The sequence below is a fragment of the Quercus suber genome, unplaced genomic scaffold, assembly GCF_002906115.3.
Source record: "Quercus suber isolate HL8 unplaced genomic scaffold, Cork oak 2.0 scaffold_251, whole genome shotgun sequence".
NCBI classification, from domain to species: Eukaryota; Viridiplantae; Streptophyta; class Magnoliopsida; order Fagales; family Fagaceae; genus Quercus; species Quercus suber.
Genome location: NW_027069707.1, coordinates 204325 through 228120, shown reverse-complemented (window position 1 = coordinate 228120; position 23796 = coordinate 204325). Strand labels below are relative to the sequence as shown.

Genomic DNA, 23796 nt, shown 5'->3' with positions numbered 1-23796 from the left:
ACAATCCATGCCGATCTCCATCGGAACCCACCTCGCCATCGGAACGGAACGGATCTCCGTGGAACCCACCTCGCCATCGGAACCCATCAACAATCCATTGGAACGCACCTCGCCATCGGAACCCATCAACAATCCATGCCAATCTCCGTGGAACAGATCTCCATCGGAACGGAACCCACCTCGCCAAACCGATCTCCATCAGAATGGAACGGAACCCCATCGGAATGGAACGGATCTCCACCGCGCTAACCTCCGACCATCAGCCGATCTCAGCCGCGCCACCAGCTCGCCACCACGCCGATCTAGAAATTCGATCCGGCGTGAGCTCCGATCCGGCTTGGTGATTCGGCGAGAGAGAGAGGAGATGAGAAAGAGAGAAGGAAGAGAGAGAAAAGAAAGAGATAAAATGAGGGAGAGTGAGAAATTTGCCGGGTAAAGTTAATTAAAAAAAAAAAAAAATTTATACCATTTTGCTACAGTACCATCTTACATTTGAGATGGTACTGTAGCAAAATCTCAAATTTTTTTTTGCATATGGGATATAGCCTTCCCATTGCTGATGGGTTTTGGGGCTTAAATGCCAAATGTTCTTAACATTTGGCATTTACAAGCCCAAATGCGGATGCTCTCAGTCTTGGATGCTTGTGATTAAAGGTTGTAATTGTTACAGTCAATCAATCCAATTTTAACTCATCTTTTGCACTTTATTAATTCACTTAGAACAAAAATTAAAAAAATTTAAATAGGACATATTAGGTAAAATTAGACAAAAATTGAAATTCAATTCAAAGCCTAATTGGATTTTCTCTCAATTTTATCTATTAATATGTGTGTGTGTTCTTTTCTTTTTTTGAGAAACTTATGGCATGTATTTTAGCACATACACTTTTGACCTTTAGGGTTTGTTCGGTTGAGATGATGAAAAAGTAGAGGATGAAAAATGAAAAGTAGATAGAAAAGTGAGAGGATAAAAAATATTTTATTTTTTCTTATTTGTGTTTGATTGGGAGGGTGAAAAGGTGAAGGGATTGAAAATATTTTTTTGTTTAGTTGAGAAGAAAACAATCACACCAACTTTATTAAACAATCACACCAAGTTTATTAAAACAAAAATCATACTAAAAAAGAAAAGGAAAAAAAAAAAGATTAATGGAAGACACAAAGCTGTTTTTCTATACTATTATTTAAGGGACTTCCCTTATTTGCGATCCTCATTTTTTGTTCAAAAATGTCATTACACCTCTATATTTAAGTAGAAACAAAACTAAAGGACAATCCGGTAAACATACAACTCTAACTCTCATTAAAATATTGCCTAAAAAATAAAGTCACTCTCTTATTAATTTTCAAATTACTTTATTCACTTATTAATTAAATTTTCATAATAAAAATTATTTATAAAAAATAAAAACACATGCTTTTTTTTTTTTGCTATAAAATAGGACTAGTAAACCCCAAAAGAGCCCCGTCACATATATAAAATGCATGTCATGAGACTATTAGATATTTATTAGTTTCCAAAATTTCTTTTGGGGGAAGGGGGTGGGAATTATGAACTCATAAAAGAGAGATTTAATTCACGCATGCAATGATGCCAGTAGATAAATTATTAGTTTTCAAACTTCCAATGCGGGGCTGGGTGGGAATTATGAATTCATCGAAAAGAGATTTAAGACACCGATTGATAAAAGTGAGTGACTACTGTCTACTGACTACATACATTGGTCTTTGGAAATTCCAAAATGTTTACTAATCAATCATTGATTCCACGTAAATTTGATTGGATTAGCATCATATTCAACATTGGAATGCTATGGGCAAAGGAGAAGGATAGGAAAGGTAAATCTAATGGGAGCCCGAGTATATATTATATATGTTTTAAAATGTTTTTTGTGTTATTGTTTACGGTAAATTCAGAATTAGCTCTATCAGAATGAGAATGATTAAAAAAAAAGAAAAAAGAATAAAGAAAGAAGAAAATGGAGAAAGATGAGAGCCTATAATGACTAAAATAAATAAGCGACTTTTCTTGTCTTCTTTATCTTATCCGGGATTTATTTATCTTCTTCCTAGCTACGAGAAGCACACAAAAGCACAGAAAATCACAGTAGCACAGAAGCTTCCTCCAACAACAACAGCACAAATGGTTTTGGTTTTGGAGTTGAGCACAAAATAACTCCCAACTCCCAACTCCCAACGCAGTTGCAGTGTTTCTTTGTCTTTGTGTTTGTCCATTTATATATTTTAGTACTAAAATAGAATACTACTAGTAGTAATTTTTTTACTGTTTTAGAATCGAATCCATCCCAATTCCAACCAATCCAATCTGAAACCTTCCCGCGCAAACAACAAGGAAGGAATAAAAATATAATATTTTTTAAAAAAAAGAAAAAGGTTTAGCGTAATAGTAGGGAAGGGAGTATAAATAGTGAGTGATAATGATGCATTTTGTTGTAAATCATCATCATCAGCGCTGTGTAAAAAGTGTTGTTTACGCACTGCTTCTCTCTTTTTCCCTTTCTTCCAATAATTCTAACAACGCCGCCGTCGTCCTATCAACGGCCACCATGACCACACAGCCTCAGCCTCAGCCTCCCGTGGCAAAGAAGGTGCCTCACAAGATGGAATTGTTCGGTGACGTGAGGGTCGACAACTACTATTGGCTCCGCGACGATTCTCGCTCCAATCCTGAGATGCTCTCTTACCTCCAACAAGAGAACGCCTTTACTGATTCCCTCATGTCCGATTCCAAAAAGTTTGAAGATAAGCTGTATGCGGAGATCAGAGGGAGGATCAAAGAGGACGATGTGTCTGCCCCTCTCCGCAGAGGAGCTTACTATTACTACCAGAGGACTCTTGAGGGCAAGGAGTATGTTCAACACTGTAGGCGCCCTGTTCCCAATCCCAACGCCTCACCTTCTGTGCACGACACCATGCCCACGGAAGAAGAAGAGCATATTATCTTGGACGAGAATGTTAAGGCTCAATCTTATGATTATTATAGCATTGCTGCTTTCAAGGTCCACTCCCTCTCTCTCTCTCTCTCTCTCTCTATCGGACTAGTATCCCAATTAATTTGCTTCTCAAATTACAAAGCTTTTTACACTACACTACACTACAGGTTAGTCCCAATAACAAATTGGTGGCGTATGCCGAGGACACTAAAGGAGATGAGATCTACACTGTTTATGTCATTGATGCTGAAACTGGGGCTACTGTGGATAACCCTCTTGTGAGTGTCACTGCCTATCTTGAATGGGCTAGTGATGCCTCTTTAGTTTACATCACCATGGATGACATTCTCCGCCCTCACAAGGTTCTTCTTCTTCTTCTATCGCTAAATTTATCCTCATCCATACCCAAATTAGTTCCCACTTCCCACACATTTAATGCTCTGTTGTTATTGCCCACAGGCATGGTTACATAAATTGGGAACACAGCAATCGAGCGATACCTGTCTTTACTACGAAAAAGATGATACCTTTTCTCTTGATCTTCAAGCTTCTGAAAGCAAGAAGTTTTTGTTTGTTGCTTCTGAAAGTAAAAATACTAGGTTTAACTTTTATCTTGATGTTTCAAACCCTGAAGATGGACTTAAAGTTCTCACACCTCGTGTAGATGGCATTGACACCTCAGTCAGCCATCGTGGGAGTCATTTTTTTATCCAGAGGAGGAGTGATGAATTTTTCAATTCTGAACTCATAGCTTGTCCTCTGGATAATACGAATGCAACTACACTTCTTCTTCCGCACAGACAAAGGTAATTATCAATTCCTACAAGTTTTACATTGCTAGCACATTCTATGTATTATATGAAACAAATAAAGTAACTGTATTATATACCTACAGAGTGTAGATTTGAATGTGGTCAAAAAACATTGTATAGAATCAGACCCCCTTCTGCTTTAATTTCAATTGTTTACTTCTTGACATTTGGATCATCCTGTCATGGACCATCTGATCAAAATTAGTTCTTTTCAGAATTCAATACAATTCATGCTGGAAAGTTACTGTGAATTCTTATATTCAAAAGTGGCAAGAATTCAAAATACCTGAAATGTTACTTCTTTCCTTTAAATTGTCTCAAATTTTCTGCTAACGTGAGAGTTTGTAATATCTTTTGCAATAGTACACTTTTGCTGATGCTACATGTTAAATTTGTTCTCCTGTCCTTGGAGCTATAGAACTTTCCTCTCTCCCCACTTTACATGATGTGCGCATGTTAATCATAGAAAATCTAGGCATGCTTGATCCTATAAGCTTATCTTTTTTTACTGAGTAACAAATTTAAGAATCTAGATAATATGTTCATGCTTCGTGGTGTTCAATGTTCTAAAGGTCAATTTCCTTGTTTTGACTTATAAATGCAAGGAAAAGGATTGTCATAGATTCGATGAAAACAAAATTCTACATCAAATCTGTGCGTGCCCAAATAACATACCTAACATAGCCAGTAATAACTAGTTCTTTATAAAACATATACACATGGACACTAATCAAATGACAATAGTTGGCTACAGAATAAGGCATCCCTCCACTGAAAAGTGGAAACCCTCTTCTCCTATAGGTTGAACCCTTGAAGTCTCTGCAGAAAAATTAATAGTAAATTAGTTATACTTGAAGGATATAAGTATTTCCGTAGATGTGAGGGACATACACAAAGTCACTTGGATGTATATCCGGAAATGTGAAGGACATAATTGAAGGACTACTAGAACTTTGAACTTATCGCTCTGTTGCTCCATTATGCCGATTAGATATGCTAGAGGGAAACCTGGGAACTTTTTTTTTTTTGGGGATAAGTCTACTAGAACATTGAATTTATCATTCTACTGCTCAATTATGCTGATTAGATGTACTAGAAGGAAAGAGGTCCAAAACTCAGCAGATACTTATAAGCAGATACCTCTACTATATGGGAAGGAATGTACTTATATGGAAAAAGAAAAATATGAAGGTTGTGACAAAGACTAAGAAAGAGAAGGCAACACATTTGGGAAAGGAAAGTGGTCCAAAGCTCAGAAATGCTTTCCAAGTATGGGGAAGGAGAGAAAGGGAAGGGGGGAAGAGGGGGGGGGGGGTTCGGATAAGAGTGTGGTGGTTTTTATTTTTATTTTTTTTTCAGAAATGCTTTCCAAGTATGGGGAAGGAGAGAAAGGGAAGGGGGGAAGAGGGGGGGGGGGGTTCGGATAAGAGTGTGGTGGTTTTTATTTTTATTTTTTTCCTTATGCTAGGCACATGAGGTTCTGTACCTTGGTTCAATATCTCCAGCTTATGCTGGGAACATGTTTACTTCATATATAATTTGTCACATAATGGATGTCTTTGTCAGTCAGGTTATCCATATTAAGGGATCTCACTCTCTGTCACTCTCCCTAAAAAAAGGGGGATAAAAAAAAACGCATACATAATGTGTATTCTAGAGGGATCAGAACATAGCCTTGTCCCGGTAATTAGGTAAATGGTCTCTAAGCAAACATATTTGTCCAACTGTTAGCAATTTGCACTTTCTCTAACCACTTATCCTTGTATGTCTATGTCCATGTCCTACCTTAAAAGGTTCAATTTATATGTATAGCAAAGGAATAACAACTTACAAGGATGCGTGTGTAATTTTGCCATATTGTGAACTTATTTGTTGCATATCCATTCTAGAAAATTTTGCATGTAGTGTGCTATTATCTTTTGTAGCTACTGTTCCCTCAATATTCTTGGAGGGCATGAGGTTCCATGGTCAAAAAACTTATGACATTTGAATTTTGTCCAGTGTAAAAATTCAGGATATACAACTCTTTAACGATCATCTCGTTGTATATGAGCGTGAAAATGGTCTACCAAAAGTAACTATTTATGGCCTTCCAGATGTTGGAGAACCTCTTAAGAGCCTTCAAGGTGGTCATCTTGTTGAGTTTATTGATCCTATATACTCAGTGGATCCATCAGAGTCACAGTTTAATTCCAGCATTTTACGATTTTATTATAGCTCAATGAAGACTCCTCCCTCTGTATATGATTATGATATGAAGACAGGCGTTTCTGTCTTGAAGAAGATTGAAACAGTAAGCTATATGAACAGATCCTTTTCAAATTATTGTGTTCTGAATCATCATCTGATTTACATGCTTATAACAATAGATATAGTTAATTTTTGGGTGGGGCTACTAGGGCTTTGTTCTTTATAAAAATTTTGTTCCTAATATAAAATAATGATATTGTTTTCTTTTCCGATCTTTTCTATGAGCATGATTTCTGTTAATGGAATTGTGTGCATGGTCGCAGAGAGGCACTCATTTTCCTGTGATTTAAAATTAGTGTGCTTGCTGCTTCTATTAAGCTGGAACTTATCAAGATCTTGACATAAATTTGAATTAGTCCCTTAGGTGTGTACGTGATTTGACCTCATAATTTACATGCCTGCTTCATTTTATCAGCGCTTAAATTTTTCCTTAATGTTTGCTTGAACATTAACTAAAGCCAAGAATCCTCAGATGTGGGGGGTGGCAGAAAACCATACATTGAATCAGTGAGGTTATTCTTGGAAAAAAAATTACCAAAAAGAGGATACATAAACTTTGTCGATTGCTTTTTATAGATTTGTGAGAAAAAAAAAAAAAAAAAAAGATCATACAAGCACATATTTCAAAAATTTTGTGATGATTTGATCAAATTAAATTTCACATATTTGAGATGATTAGATGTATCTCTGTCAAATTATTGTTGCAATATGAATAAAAAAAAAAGTTTCAAAAACGTTCTCCCCCCCACCCCCCTTCTCTTACAATAACCTCTCCTGCTCTATTATTTCCAAAAATGTTAAGAATACTTCATTTTCAAAACTTGCTAAAACTATTGTATAATTTTTTTGACTGTAAGGTTGTGAAAATTCTTGATGACCAAGAGAAACATAATTCTAATTGATTTTATTAATGAAGTATATACTCAATCTTATCGATATCATCTCCTGGGACTTGTGGTTTATTTGAAAGTCATAGAGACCTCCTTTTGCTTAGGATTTGCAATTTTGCATCACTCTTCCCCATCCTCCCTGAGTTCTTTATTGCTTTTATTCATACCTTTGAAGTTTAGATTGATCTAGACTGAAATTTGAGAGGGTTGACTTCATCTTACATTTGTTGAAAAGTGCTTGTATCACAAGTATGCACTTGCATGGTTCATGTTATCAAAAATGTATTTAACCAAATAGTTCAGGCTTTTGTATGTCAATTTTTGTAATTCTTTTTTGATATTAAAGAACTGAATATGAATGAAGACTGTTGCCTTCAATATCTCAGTGGTAGATATATTTACATGCTAGACTGACATACATGTATTGATTGAATGCTTTTTAGTTTTTTCTGTTGCAATAACATAAAAATAGGTTAATTTCTTGTGTAATATCTTAGATTGTCCCATATACTGCAGCTACTATTGTACATCATAATTCAGTAATTTTCTCCTCTCTCTTGCCCAGGTGTTGGGGGGTTTTGATGCCTTGAATTATTTTATTGAAAGAAAATGGGCGAATGCTCCAGATGGTACTCAGATTCCAATATCAATTGTTTATCGCAAGGATCTTGTGAAACTCGATGGGTCAGATCCATTACTACTTTATGGCTATGGCTCTTATGAGGTAATGAATTATTTCATGGATTAAACTGAGGATACTGGAACAAACAGGGATTTATATGTTTTTAATACCATAGTGATAATGGAAATAGTGGCAACTGTTTTTTTTAAGTAATATTTTAACAAAATATGATTTTCAAAGATCAAAGTTGTCATCGAATGCTGTTTTGATGCATTATGTTTATGTATTATCCACTTGGAATATCCATTCTACAGGAAAAACTTTGTGATCTGGTGTACTATTCCTAGTTCTCTGGCCCTTCAACGTCCTAATTAGAGGCTACATTCCTGGATTCTGTTCTACATTTCTGGTCTAATAGGTCACTGTTCTCCAATCACGGGGAATAGTACAGCAGTCAATCAATGCATTGCTAAAAGTCTATTTTATGTAATCTAACACTTTTTTTTTTCCTTCTGTTATATGAATATATTATTCATCAATTGGCTGTTCATTTTGGTTATGTTCATGCAAACTGGTCTGCATGCTACGTTCACCCATTTATCTATTCTGTTTCTTTTTGTTTTTCACTTGTACTCAATTAATTCATTCAGACTCACTCTATAATTCAAAATTTCTTGTTCTAAACAGGTATGTGTAGATCCCAGTTTCAAGTCATCAAGGCTGTCTTTGTTAGATCGGGGTTTTATTTATGTAATAGCTCACATCCGTGGAGGTGGTGAAATGGGAAGGCAGTGGTATGAGAATGGGAAGTTGTTGAAGAAAAAAAATACTTTCACTGATTTTATTGCTTGTGCTGAGTACTTAATAGAAAACAAGTACTGTTCAAAGGAAAAATTGTGCATTAATGGAAGAAGTGCGGGAGGATTGCTTATTGGTGCTGTTCTTAATATGAGGCCTGATTTGTTCAAGGCTGCTGTGGCTGGAGTACCTTTTGTAGATGTTTTGACTACAATGTTGGATCCAACTATCCCTCTTACCACTTCAGAGTGGGAGGTGTGTTTCTTTTTCTCATGAGATTCTGATGTTATTGCTATCTCAACCTTTGAATATGTTTAAATTTTGGGTTGTCGAACTCAGAAAGTGACTAGTGACTTTGTTCTTCTAGTAAACTTTTGTAATGCAGGGTGCAGGCGAATATGAACATGGAGATGATGTGCATACAAGCATAAGTACATCCATGCATTTACCATTTGATAAGACTCTGTACTAGCAGCTATGCCTTATATGTGATGAATCTCTTGTTTTGTGGACCATGTTTTATCGTTATACCAGGCTATATCTCTAAGAGAGGATTCACCCAAATTTGAGGTCTTTCATTTTCATATGTGCTATAGAGATACTGGAATGCTTTGATTAGAATTTTTGTATTTGCGAGTGGTTCTTTACGTTGTTCATGGTTCTACTGATATACTTATCTCACATTCTCCTCCTGTCTCTGACATTTTAAGATTTTAATTGACTCTTAGTAGGTGCTGCAAGTAGATCTGGTTATATTTTATTGATAGTGCTGGTGCAGACAATCTGCCTGTAGCTGATTACTTTCTCTTAATGCAGGAATGGGGTGACCCTCGGAAGGAGGAGTTCTACTTCTACATGAAGTCATATTCCCCTGTTGATAATGTGAGAATTATACAACTCTGTGTTTCCTTTACATTTAGTTGACCGGTTTTCTCTGAACTGTGAAGCTAGATTAGTCATCATTTTCACCATTTAAACATGATTTCAGAGTTGTGTACTATTGTAGATTATCATCATTCTTCATTCTGATCTGACCTTTAACAATATTTACGCAGGTTAAGGCACAAAATTATCCTGACATTCTTGTAACAGCTGGTTTAAATGGTAAGCATAAATGCTTCACACTTTTTATGAGTGTTAGAAGCCCTACTATTGTAAGTAAAAAAAAAAATGTACATTTATATCCAAAACAAATAACCATTATTCTTTTGATTGGTAAGTTACACACTTTAGTGAGTCTTTAACCCTAGGCCTCACCCAGTAAGTTAGTAGTTTTGGCATGAAAACTATATCTAGGTTCTTATCTTCTTATTTTTGGCAAATCACCATCATAGCATGCACTAACTTCAAATAGATGAAGTTCTAATTCATGCTACAAAGTGTCAAAAACTAGTCAGATGTTCAAGATGTTGGGTCACGCGAGCTGGTTAAATACCCATACAAGGGAGCCCACTAAGCTTTATGACATGCTTTCTTGGTACAATCTTGTCAAATTAATGTTTGTTTGGATGATCATTGTATGTGATACATTGGATGGTTGTTAGTCTGCCAAATTGACCCTCATGCATGGTTATCTGACAGCAGAGAAACATGTTATAATTTTACATATGATGCATATATTCCTTCTCATTCAATCTGAACCCTGGTGCATTGTGACAGATCCACGTGTTTTGTATTCTGAACCTGCTAAGTTTGTGGCGAAACTGAGGGATCTGAAGACTGATAATAATCTACTGTTGTTTAAATGTGAACTTGGTGCTGGGCATTTTTCGAAGTCGGGAAGGTAACAATTTTTCTGGTTATTGTATCTATAACCATTCACTATCTTTCTTGCAACTACATAACAATTATAATGATGCTGATGGTGTTTGAATAAGTGATAAGCATGTTAGTAGCTATTATATAAGAGAATTTGGTGCATACAGGTTTAGCTGTTGTTTGAGGGTGTTATGCTAATGGGCCAGTGGTTCAATTCTATTTGATAAAACACTACTTATTCCAAAAGTTTGAGCTAATTGGACATAGTGAATTTAATCACTTAACTGTTATTCTTACAAACTCAATAAGTGGGGCTCAAGACAGTTAAAACTCAAAACGACCGTCTTTGATCGAAAGCAGTTGCATGTCTTCTCTCTAATAACTTAATTTATTGTATTATTATTTTGATGGATGCAGATTTGAGAAGCTCCAAGAAGATGCATTCACGTATGCCTTTATAATGAAGTCTCTAAATATGATTCCTGGCCATGGATCTGAGCAAAATTGATCACTTGCAAAATGGTGTTGGCAACATCTTTACTTGTTTATGTGTGTTATTTCTAAACGTGATCTAAAATGTTGACTTGTTAGTGTTGATTGCTGCAATTCACAATTTTACACTTGGTATGGAAAAACAAATGTATCATTATTTGATACCAGTTACAAATTCTGGTGGTTTTTATCTATATTAGGGACTATTATTTGGTGTTGCCCATAAATGTCATTTACAAGACCAAATTATGTGGAATGTCTCAATAATTGATTTCATTACCAAGTAGAATGTTATAACACTGGTACATCCAAATATTGCACATGTTCTCGTTCGTAAAACTCAACAGTTGCACTTGACAAGAAGTAATTGTGGGAGCATTTCAAGTGCTAATATTGATAGAAGATCTCAATTCAAAGATGTGACCTATCAAGGCTTAGATTTATCAGAACCTCTGTTCATTGAAAGATAAGATAGAAATATAGTCGAATATATAATATTTGGTTAATCCTGAGTTCATTTCAAACTCTATGCAAGTTCGCTTATTATGCTCATATGACATGAAGTAGAGTCGCGGTAAAAAATGATGATAAATGTTAAGAAGCAAATCTTGCCATATCTTAAGAGGAATCTGGATTATAGAGGGGGGAAAAGATTACTAAACATTGAAAATATATACTGATTAAACTTGGACTAATATATCAGTTACGGATGGTGTCCGTCTCCCTTCAATGAATGATTGGTACGTTCTCTAGCTACATTTAAATTGCGTCTTGCCTAGATGGAAACAAACTTTCACTCTGTAAAATGTCATTCCACGAAGGGTCCACTGAAGGAAGATTATATTCATCAGGTTTTAGGGACAAAGCAAAATCTGGCAATGCTGGAGCTGTCTGCTCAATCCTGCAATCAAGGATACCCAATTAAACATATTCTTGTTTTCTATCATACTAAAGAACAAACAAACCCAATTATTTTAGCTCAACATTGATACAAGGTTCCTATAAATATAAAAAAACATTGATACAAGGTGCTAGACACACAAAAAATTGGCCATAAAATCCAAAGCCATTTTCAGATACCGGTTGCCAGCCCATGTTACAGAGTTTCCAACATACTGATACTTTGGACAAAATGAACTGCAGCTAGTTAGTTATTCCTTTGACATAACAGCCATCTGGGGCTATACATTAAACATAATAAACCAGTATAGTATTAGTATTAGTATACATTAAACATAATAAACCAGTATAGTATTAGTATTAGTATAGAGTCTATAGACTAACTTACAATTCATGATTGAGTGTGTCCCGTTCCATTTGCACCTTACTTGCAATGTCTGTTGCAATCTTCTCGGAAAGGTACTTGCTGCTAGTCCTCCAAACAGGAGGATTTCTGGACCCAAAAAAACAAAAAACAAAACAGGTGTACGTAAGTGATACAGTGGACTCAGCAATAATATAATAATAATAATAATAATAAATAAGATAAAATTAGCGGACTTTTAAAAGATACAAAACAAAACAATAAGAAACACAACACAACACAACACAACACAACTTCCAGAAACATAATGGTAATGGAGAGGCACATTCAAATCTTCCTAAACAGGCTCTCCTTTGTCTCAATCACCATAGCCACCTTGACCCTCCTCCTCCTCTTCCTCCAAACCCCACAAACCTGTGTCCCTCCAAACTCACCTCCCAAACCCCACCTCAAATTCCCAAAGTCCTCCTGTGATTCCTCCCCACGCGAGCTTCTACCCATTGACAAGAAAAACCGGCGCCTCTGGTCCTCCAACTCCTGGCAATCCAAAGTCTCCTCCTTTTCCCACTTCTTCACCTCAATCCGCCATCTGGGTTTTCTTCACAACCACTCCAAAGTCCTCTGTGTCTCCGCTGGGGCTGGCCACGAGGTCATGGCACTTTCAAAGCTTGGAACTTTGGACGTTACTGGGGTTGAATTGGTCGACTCGCCGCCTTTAGTGAGCCGCGCTGATCCGCATAACTTGCCCTTCTTTGACAATATCTTTGATTTGGTGTTTACTGGGCATTTGGAGGAGGCTTTGTTTCCGGCCAGATTTGTGTCTGAGATGGAGAGAACGGCGAGGGGTAATGGGGTCTGTGTTGTCGTTGTGGAGGAGTGTGGGGATGACGATGTGAGACAGATTGTGGGTTTGTTTCAGAATTCCAGTCTTGTTAGCGTGGCCAATGTTAGTTTGGTTGGATTGAGAATGACAAGGATTATAATGAGAACTAGGATGTCTTAATTGATTTAATTCTTTGCTTCATTCAAATGTTAATTTGATTTGTTAATGTTGTTTTTGGATAAATATGTGTTGTGTATAATGATGCGGGGTTTCTGAATTACTCATTATCTTAGCATTAAAGTACAATTGAATTTTAGTGGCTTAAGAAAATGAGAGGAAATCTAATGAGAAGGTGAATCTTATGGAAGCTAAATGAATCTGACTGCGTATAGAAATGTTGTGAGAACTAGGAGATTCAATGAATGAAAACCCTTTGTTTACATTTTACTTCTACTCTTATTATTGTGCTTCATAATTCAGGCCTGCATCTCTAATGTATTGGATATGTTTCTTTGGCTACTACGCTTGAGCTTTTGGATTCTGTTTTCCTTCCAAACTCTGTATTAGGGATCAAGTTTTGTTCATTCCAACCTCCAGTGGCGACAATATGATTCTAGTCAAGCTCTTTGCCATATCTTGCAATTCCTTCATTGGTTCTTTAGAGTTCTTTAGATCTGATATATTACTGATTACTTGAGTTAACAATATGGCAATTCTAATAACCACATACAAAAGAATTAGCAAGATTCTTCAATGATTCCTGCACCTATTATGATGGATTTTGAGGTTAAGTGTTTGCTGAGTTGGGTGTCCATATGAAATATTTGAGCTCCTTATGTTTCATCTGCACTTCTTTTTTTCCTGAAGTTTGCAAAATTTTACCAATAGGAAGGTGTTCCAAAAGGCTTTGTTTGTCAGTGATTGATGCCCAAGAAATGCTGTTGTGATCTTGTGATTCTAAATAAGCTCCTGGGAAATAATGCTTGCACCTTTGAGAATGAAAAAACCAGCCTGGAAATGATACATGCTTATGGTGCTTCAGCTTTTGAGGTTCAAACATGTGCTTCATAAAGATCAGGTCATAATTTTCCCTTAGAGAACACTGAAGTGCCCTTAAAAAAAAAAAAAAAAAAAAAAAATTGAAGCACCTCCACTGGTATAATTTGAGAACCTCAGAGCAAAGAGCTTGTCATAGACCAACCAAAATCTATGTGATGACAGAATGATTTACGGATGAAGGCAAAAGGTCAAACTCAACCATATTAGTTGAAGAGAATACTTATGGTGATTTTCTGATCTTTCCATGATCTCTGTGCAAGATCTTCAAAGTTGATTCTGGAACTAGGATTGCTTTGAGAGTTTTCTGCTAGAAATTCTTTTAAGTTCATGAGCATGATATTCCATATTTGATTACTAGATTTGCTTTCTAGACATGATAGATTCATGGAGTGGTTATCTATCAATTTTTAAGGCGTTTAGAGATCATGAGTAGCTGATTTTTTGTTGTTGAGTCAATAAAACTAGTTCTTGTCTTCTTCAGAAACCCATTGAAGCCTGTTATGTAATAGTATGTTTTGTATGTGCAAATTCATCTGATTTCTTTAAGTTGATCTTTAGTATTTTCCTTTATCAGAAAGGAAAAGCTAAGCTAATGCTGCCATTTCCTTGCAAGGTAATGTGCCTCATTTTGTTAGATGAAATAACTGCTTTATATACTGAACATGTACACCTTTTGACTATGTGAGATGCATGCATTTACACTTACATGGTATGTGTTAGTGAGAGAGAGAGAGAGAGAGAGATCAGTCAACTACCGTGATAAAGGAGGTATGATATTGAAGGATTCACAGGCCTTCTTACTCTCCTTGAGAAACTGATCTGCTGCTTGCAGAGCTGCTACTGCCATAATATGAAATCTTTCTGTTTTCCCCTCGTCAAGGATCAAACCATGATAATAATATGCAGCAGCCTGAAAGATAAATAAATAAAGACTTAAGTGCATCATGTTTTTTCATGTAATAGCCAAGTATGCACACTGGAATTCTGTACTCTAGTAATACGAAGTAAGGCTTCCTGATATAGCAATTATGAAACAGAAAGCTGTAATCTTCTCTCTTCTCTTCTTTTACAATAAAAACTCTGGTTTCTCGAGGATCTATATCACTGAAAACATGTCAAACAACTAGGTTTTGGATATGTCAAAAAAAAAAAAAAAAAAAAAAAGACTATTAGTTATATCATCAAAGCATTGATCTCATTAGAATGCCCATGCTATTTTCATTTTACTTTTGGAGAGGAACAAATTAGACAAGACATGAGTGAGTAGCTTAGCCTTACATTACATTAAATTTGCAGCAGTAAACACTAGTAATGGGTCATATTATCAACTCCTTCCTTCTTTAATAGAATATACAGCGTTGGTCATTAGACTACACAACATGGTAGATGTGTATTATGCAGCCTTCATTGTCATTGTTTATCAATTTCTTCTCTAACAGTCATAGTTCCAATGTTCATTTATGCAGCTTAATTAGTGATTTTAGGAGTTTCCGTGCAGAGTAGTAAGGAAAACACAACTTCTTACCATTGATGAGTGAAAACCAAAAAAGCCTAAGATGCCATGAAGTAATAGTTTCAAATGCAGAGATGTAATATAAAAAGAAAAAGAAATATACCTTGGCCTTAATTATAAAAAATAAATAAATAAATAAATAAATAAAATATACCTTGGCCTCATTATGTTTCCACTTAACAAAAAGCTTATGCTTTTCCCCCCATCGATTTGCCAGTGGAAGGTTTACTATGTTTTCTTGTGCCTACAGAGAGTAGCATAGTAAAACAGAAACATATACAAGTAAATATACGACTCAGTTTCCCAATCACAAATAAACTTATAAACATAAATATGAACTACTGATGAGACATCTGCCTGCCTTGTGTTGCTCAGAAATGGCTAGGCCTTTTTCAAGAGGCTTTCACCCTGAGAACTGAACTAGACCCCATTCCCGCTATGTCCATTCTATCTTAATATTGCTGCATGAATGCACTTAGTAAGACCCAGGGATGCCCTCAATGATTCCTTCCTCTCCCTTTAAGCCAGAACTAGCACTAGTACATGATGATATCAACTCAAAAACCCAAAAGGCCAGCAAAGAATTTACCACCCTCAATGTGTTGGAGAGATTAGGAAAAGGAAAAGAAAGCAATATTATATTTTGATTAGAAGTAGTATTAGGCACAGTTAAAGGGAAAATTTTGTTTTCCTAGGTCCCAACTCCCAAATATGATACCTCAATTTTCTTTTTCTGCAAAACTGGTCTACCTCTAACTTATTGAATGGATCATTCATGAAGGACAATGAAGAACATAATGAACCAATAAGATGTTATTTTGAATGTGTACAATAATGCTTCATTTATAGTGTAGGATTCAGATTTCTACCTGATGCCAGTATTTTACCATCTCACATGCAAGTCTCCGTTTCACTGCCATTGTGGCTTGTATACTATCAATAGCCATTCCAAGTTGAATGTCAACCACCTATATCATTAGAAAAGAAATTAGGCAAAAGGGAAAACCAATTTGAGATGAAGATTTTGTTTTGGGTCCATATGCAATTCTCATTCTCTTTGCTGTCTGCTTTTCAATAGCCATATGCTTCCAGGTTGATCTATCCTTCACTCCCTAGATACTTCAATTGGTCCTACTCAATTTCATTTTAATCATTGCACTGCCAATAATCAGCCTAACTTTTAGAATCATTAACTGGTTGGTAGTTTTATCTATAGAAATTTATTGCTTAGTTCAGCTTCATGCCTGCTTTAACAGCTGGGCTAGTGCTATTCTGTATTGCACCCTGTCACTTGTGTCCTTAAAATCAAGGAAAATATTGCAATATTGCAGAAAATATGGAAGAATTAATGGTGCTCTTGGTGTAATGACACTGACAGTATTTCTTCCAGGCAGAGGAAAGAAAGGCCAGGGAACGGTTGCAAATTACAACTATGAAGAAGCTCATGTTTCTTGCATGTGCAATCTATTTTTGTCTTATGATACAATAATTACGAATCTACCATATACAATATAAAAGTGAAAAATATTTCATATTACCATTTCACTGGTCTGAAGCTAAACTCGAAATAACAAAAGCAAGACTCTGGAGCCCGATAAAATCCTCACTCAAAACAGAATACTTGAACATGTATTCAATCGTTAACTACAGAATACTTAATCCATGTATTGGAGACACAAGCAAGGAAAATATAAAAAGGATTCAGTAATATGGATTCAACAAATGATGGCATAACTTCAAAAGTTTACAGGTTGCAACAAATGCCAATAGTCTGATATTCCATGGCCTAAATAATAAATATGGAAGCATATATAATAGAATGCGTAGTTTCTCTATTTTATAGAGGCAAAGGTGGAGTGCAAACCATATAGCTTTACCTGGCCTAGAGCTTGCAAGCAAAGGGCTTCTAGCACTTCTTCTGCCAGGTCTAATGGTAGATCTTTCCTAAAGTAATTAATATTTTTAGGAGTCAATTTGACCTTCCAAAGCATGAAGTTTGTTGTAAGAATAACCTGAAAACTCAAATTCATCTGAAAAGTTTTTAAAGAAGAATTTCAGCAAACCTGTCTTCAGGTGGGAACTGAGGGAGCANCTTGTGTCCTTAAAATCAAGGAAAATATTGCAATATTGCAGAAAATATGGAAGAATTAATGGTGCTCTTGGTGTAATGACACTGACAGTATTTCTTCCAGGCAGAGGAAAGAAAGGCCAGGGAACGGTTGCAAATTACAACTATGAAGAAGCTCATGTTTCTTGCATGTGCAATCTATTTTTGTCTTATGATACAATAATTACGAATCTACCATATACAATATAAAAGTGAAAAATATTTCATATTACCATTTCACTGGTCTGAAGCTAAACTCGAAATAACAAAAGCAAGACTCTGGAGCCCGATAAAATCCTCACTCAAAACAGAATACTTGAACATGTATTCAATCGTTAACTACAGAATACTTAATCCATGTATTGGAGACACAAGCAAGGAAAATATAAAAAGGATTCAGTAATATGGATTCAACAAATGATGGCATAACTTCAAAAGTTTACAGGTTGCAACAAATGCCAATAGTCTGATATTCCATGGCCTAAATAATAAATATGGAAGCATATATAATAGAATGCGTAGTTTCTCTATTTTATAGAGGCAAAGGTGGAGTGCAAACCATATAGCTTTACCTGGCCTAGAGCTTGCAAGCAAAGGGCTTCTAGCACTTCTTCTGCCAGGTCTAATGGTAGATCTTTCCTAAAGTAATTAATATTTTTAGGAGTCAATTTGACCTTCCAAAGCATGAAGTTTGTTGTAAGAATAACCTGAAAACTCAAATTCATCTGAAAAGTTTTTAAAGAAGAATTTCAGCAAACCTGTCTTCAGGTGGGAACTGAGGGAGAGCATGTTTGACAGCAAAATCTAAATATCCAGCTGCCTTCAAAAGCAAATCAATAGATGTTCGTCTGCACTCTGATAGAGAACTCAAATATGATATCTATTAGTGACATTAATGAAGAAGGTTTCATATGGAAGTGCAAAGTAAACGAAGGCTAAAAAGAAAAATGAAATAACAGCTTATAAACTCCATTTCCACAATCATGGACACTAACAGTCATGGCAAGAATAATACTATGTGATTTATTCAACATAATGAAAAGAGATTACTATACATGTCCTGGCAGGATGTACTTAATAGTTTTATCAGCGGATTGGTACATATTAGTGTTGGATACTAGTAGTATCATACTACTTAAATTAAGGGCATATATGTAGAACATCTATAGTGATGTTAATGTGTCCAAAAAAATGTGACTTCTAATTTTACAAGTATTGAATTTAATCAATGTTCAGGCTATGCAAGCTTCTCACTGTCACTCACTGACAGATATTTCCCTGAAACCTTGCATATTCATGCATTTCAAATAGAGAGAAACAGTTGGGCACATTGATGCAGATGCAAGTTTTCCCTTTCTAACTTGTAAAGGTCCTTTTTCTTTCATGATCTAGAGATAATACAGGGATAATGCCTATAAGTGTCCAATCTTTACCAAATAGCTAATGATCAACAAACCATGAATATATAATTGTTTTTTTATAAGAAAAACCACAAATATATAGAAATCTGGCAGTAAGGAAACTGGTTACAGAATATGGAGGAAAAGTAGAAACTACAGTATAGAAAGCATGTTAAAATTTGTCCTTCAGTTTAAATTGTATATCATATACTTTCTGAGTTCTCTCTATCAAGAATAAGGAATAATTCAAGAGAAACCAAGAACAGTGCAGCAGTCAGCATTTAATCACACCTTCAGATACTTTAGACTGATAACCATCAGTAGATGCTTTAGAAAGGAGCAAGAAGTTGGCCTGTGATAATGTTAGCATGGCCATCAAGTGCAAAACTGAAAGTACCTCATACGAAGAATTAGACATGGTTGTTTCCTGCAAAGGCAATGATCTGGATCAGAAATTTTTTGAAGAGCCTAAGAAAGGATATAAATACAGTTTAAGTGTTTCACCTCTGCATCATCCTCCTGATTTACCCAACAGAATTGCAACTTATGCTGTAGCTTGTTACCTGCATTATGATATAAAAGTCCATAAGAAATTATATTAAACCAGAATAAACTTAAAGAAAGGAGGCTGTATCCAAACCATGTACTAAGGCTTTATTTAGTCACTGAAGGAGGTGGGACAACATTCTTGGTCCTTGAAATCTTACTTAATTTCACTGAACTGAAGAATCTATTCATCTAGTTGGCTTAGCTGGATAACCCAACATTAATAGTAGTAAAAAATGACATGTTAATTAAGGAATTACCAAAGAGTATGGCTTCGGATAGAATAAAATAGTGAAAAAGAATATATGTGGCTGATCCTAACTCCAAAATCTTGGTACTAAGGCTTGGTTGTTGCTGTTGGGTTGAGGCACTAAACTTCTGATGTATTTCAGTGCAAGCAAAGCATTATTGGAATTTTTTGGAGCAGTGTATTATCCAATATTCATACCATTTCCTGCCCTTAATGCAAATTCTTTGTTATTAACATACCATTGTAAACTAGTCCCAACAGCACTGGTAGGTAATCTTCAAGAGCCTGCTGAAGATCAGCTAATGTTGAACCTCCTGCATAGCAAGCCAATCTATGAGAGTAATTAGTCAGTCTAAACCAAAACTGGTAAAACCGGAGAAATGTTTATAACTCAGCAGACCATGTTGTGTGGCTGTTCTTCTTGATTTTGCAGATCTAGGTGCTTCTTGCCCTGCCATGACAACAATACGTGTTCTCAGGGCAGATAAACGTTCAACCAGATTCTTGGATAACCCATCATTAAGTGGCAGCACAAAGTCAACTGGTTTAGGAATCCTTAGTCCAGGAACAAACACCATAATCTCCCCAACATTTTTTGGGTTTTTTCCACCTGAGTCATTTGGTGTTGATACAAGGCACCCCATATATACTCAATTTTTGCTTCTTCCAAGTCCTGAACAAGATCAAATGAGTTGCTATCTGGATTTTAAGGTTAGCTTGATAAGAAAAACATCCTAAAAACCTTATCAATCAACACAGAAATTTTTTTCTTATCCACTGAGAGATGCATAAGTGTGAGAGAAATTTCTGAACATATAAAGAATTATGAGACTCCCATCCTAGAGAACCCAATGGTCAAGTTGGTCGCAGATGATTGATACTTGATATTCTCAACCATAAAATTCTAAGCACGACAGACCAATACATGTAAAATTGAAAATTAATATTCAAGAAAATGGGCCATAAACAAAGAGTAGATCAAATGCAAACCCCTAGAATAGTGGGCAATTCATAAGAATCTGATTCAGGAGCTTCCAAGAACATTCAGAAATATGGAATTCAAATGCATATCAACCAAAATAACTAATGGAGCTTCTTACAAACGCATAATTTACAGTTTCCACCATCATTGAAAACTTAAAACCACAACTTTTGTTTTTCTCTATGCACACAATTTTCACTTTATAATATCAATTAAACAAAACAGTAAGTCATTGATAGCTTACCTTGACTCCTAATCAGAAAGTTGGTGAATATTAGTATACCACAAACTCTGTCCGAATCTATGCATAAATACTTCACATTACAAACAAGAGAAAGCGGAAAAGGTGTAGTGAAACAGATCAAAAACAAAAGCTGTTACATGAGGTTGGCCTATATGTATGAATATTAGATTCAGTTTGTTTAGGCCAAAAGCATGATTTCTTTGCTTTGTGGCAAACTTTGGTGACATGGGAATTACATGTTATGTGACTTTTCATTTTTCCATAAATCGAACCATCTCTAAAGACACAAACAGCTCATACGTCACAACACAGAAAACGGCTATTTTTAATTCTATAACGTAACTAAAAAGGTAGAGCTAGGAGCCCAAAAAAAGCAACTTCAACACAAGTACATGGTACATAGACACAGACAGACACAGCTCACATGTCACATGTATGATATCATGCGTTATAAACTAACCAATTTCCAGATTGAAATGATTCTTCATTGCCCCGTTTTATTATCAGGAAAGTGATGGCAAAAAGAACCAACATTCTTTTCCTTATTTAAACAACGTTTGCATTGTTCTTTCTCCTTTCTTTCTAGTATTATTTATTTTTATTAGAAAATTTTCCAATTTGAGCAATGGTCTCGTGTAAACTATATATGATTTCATATCACTTAAGCAATTTATGTTGGGACAGTGTAGCATATAGACACTAGCAGTAATGGATTGTCTAATCATGAAGATAGAAAGTTTTATATATACACACACACACACACACACACACATATATATATATAAAACAGATATACTTTACAAGGATAACTTTCGTAAAATTTTCTCATTGTATTTTATGAGTGAGTACAAGCTGCTCTTATATGGTGATTTTTAAACACATCTACAGCATCATTTAGATGATGCAGTTGGTCACGCGAGCCGTTGATTGATTAATTAATTAATAATAGCACACAGCAATATCAGTTGACTTTCGATCTTATTTGATTTTAACAAATAGTAATGTTAGGGATAACTTTTTCACAACATTTTTGATTTATTAAATTAATAAATTATAATTAGAATAACATCACTTTCATTTGGATTTATCTTCAATGTCATTTTTATTATACACAAAGCAATGTTAAAAAATATTGTCTTGACTTATTGATTAACTAAATGCGTTGAGAAACACAATTTTGTCACATGATGAATAAAACATTTCCCCATCACTATAATGTCATCTCAACTCTCAACGCCCAGGCAGGCACAGGTAGGTATTAGACTATAAATCTCTTTCATAAATCATACATCCATAAACTAAACTGTGACAACTGACAAAAGATTAGCTCATCCATTTCAGTTCACTTTTCCTGCGGCATATTGTTTTGGCTGCCTTTTTTGCCAAACAGCATGTTTTTTGAAAATATTTAAGAAAAAAAAAGTATCGGATCAAACTTATTTAGTTATGTAGTATATTTTTTGGAACTCGAGTTTGTCAAACTCAAGTTCCAAGTGAAACTCGAGTTTGTCAAACTGAAGTTCTAAGTATTATGACAATCTGATCAAACATAAGTTTTACTTGGAACTTAAGTTTGACAAAATTAAGTTTCAAAAATGTGTTAACTAAATAAGTTTGGTCAAGTGCTATTTAGCAAAGTTTTCCTTGTTTTGGACCTTTTGGTTTTACGTGAGCCCATGACAAGTCATTCTTGGTGATTTTTTATTAATTTATTTTTTAAGAAACTTCTTGGTGAGAATTTAAATAGTGAGTTTTACTGTAAAAAAATAAAAATAAAATAAGTAAACCATGTAGACAAATTACCACTGAAAAGAAAGGCCAACAAAACTGAAACTGCTAAAATACTGTATTTTGTGCTTAACTAATCACTTTAGTCTGTAATTCATCAGGATTATATTCTAGAACATATGTTACATTTTAATTTAACTTATCTCAGTCATGTTGCAATATTTGAGCTAAGACCTATCCTAATTTTGTCCATTTCTTTACTATATACGTCAAGCAAGATAAGAAAATCATTATGACTTTTAGAAGGAGCTTCTTTTTGGTCATTTTATAATCAATACATAGCTACATAAGCAAGCATCAATTTGCCCACTAGAACAATATTCTTCTATTAATATATATGACCAATATTTAGTAGAAGTTGTTATTAATTGGTAATCGCTTCCCATCCAAATATATATATATATATATTAATGACTTGGCTTCTTGCTATTCATAGGCAGTGAACAATCAATTGGGTACTTTTTATTTTTTTAAGAACTTAGAGCTAACCTCGGTTGGATGTTATTACTTGGGTATTGGAGTTTATTATAATATCTTCCTAAGAAGAATGGATTCATTTTGCACCATTTTTATCAAAATCAGGACAGAGCAGTTTGTGAGTCTCTTTCACCAATTAGGGCCTCTTTTTATATAAACAAGTCGGCTGGCATTGTACCTCGAAGGTCAGATATTACTAATATGATCAAATAGAAATTCAATGAAATTTATTTTGTTTTTTCAGGAATGAGTTCCCTCATTCTATTGCAAACAAAATTTGTTATATCACCAGCTTGCCAATCATATCTTCTTGTTTATTGAATTAAAATTTTCAGTAATCATGTGATTAACCTAGTCACAGTAATATTTCTCCTAATTGCAGAGATTCAATTAGAGAAACGGTCCTTATAATAAGTAGATTAAAATCATTAAACTAGTTGTACTCTAGGTGAAACTTTGTTTATTATCAAAATTTGAATAAGTTTAAATTACTTTTTTTTTTTAAATTCTATTAAAGTTTGACAAAAAAAAAAAATTCATGTTTCATTTTAAATTTTTTTAATTATCTATCATATTTTTTAATTTTGGCAAAATGGAAAACTCAATCTAAAATGAATTTCATTATGTGGTTGACCCTAACTAATCTGTTAATGATTTATAACCAACCCCAACAAATTTGGGCTAAGGTTTGGTTCTTATGTATTCTTTTCCAATATCCTATTTTTATATATAATTATACTATTTGTTAATTCTTAATTTCACATGTT

The 23796-nt window shown here is 34.9% G+C and overlaps 3 protein-coding genes across 3 annotated transcripts; 2 read left to right on the top strand and 1 right to left on the bottom strand.

The window, feature by feature from the left end:
* Positions 1-2077: 2077 nt before the first annotated feature.
* On the top strand, positions 2078-10794 carry LOC111990637 (uncharacterized). The gene is made up of 10 exons (XM_024022420.2): positions 2078-3020; positions 3122-3316; positions 3414-3760; positions 5768-6059; positions 7472-7630; positions 8216-8581; positions 9143-9208; positions 9382-9430; positions 9986-10109; positions 10502-10794. Exons 1-10 carry the CDS (start codon positions 2439-2441, stop codon positions 10590-10592), a joined length of 2271 nt encoding a protein of 756 aa, XP_023878188.1. The 5' UTR covers positions 2078-2438; the 3' UTR covers positions 10593-10794.
* Positions 10795-11164: 370 nt separating this feature from the next.
* Positions 11165-21111, bottom strand: LOC111990638 (uncharacterized). Its single transcript, XM_065780933.1, has 12 exons — positions 20765-21111; positions 19939-20211; positions 19778-19852; positions 19247-19305; positions 19034-19169; positions 18101-18197; positions 17915-17981; positions 16105-16203; positions 15390-15479; positions 14478-14632; positions 11865-11969; positions 11165-11477 (listed from the first exon to the last, which is right to left on the bottom strand). Exons 2-12 carry the CDS (start codon positions 20180-20182, stop codon positions 11336-11338), a joined length of 1269 nt encoding a protein of 422 aa, XP_065637005.1. The 5' UTR covers positions 20183-20211; positions 20765-21111; the 3' UTR covers positions 11165-11335.
* On the top strand, positions 12102-12889 carry LOC111990639 (uncharacterized). The gene has a single exon (XM_024022423.2). The coding sequence runs from the start codon at positions 12148-12150 to the stop codon at positions 12841-12843; it is 696 nt and encodes a 231-aa protein (XP_023878191.1). The 5' UTR covers positions 12102-12147; the 3' UTR covers positions 12844-12889.
* Positions 21112-23796: the final 2685 nt, after the last annotated feature.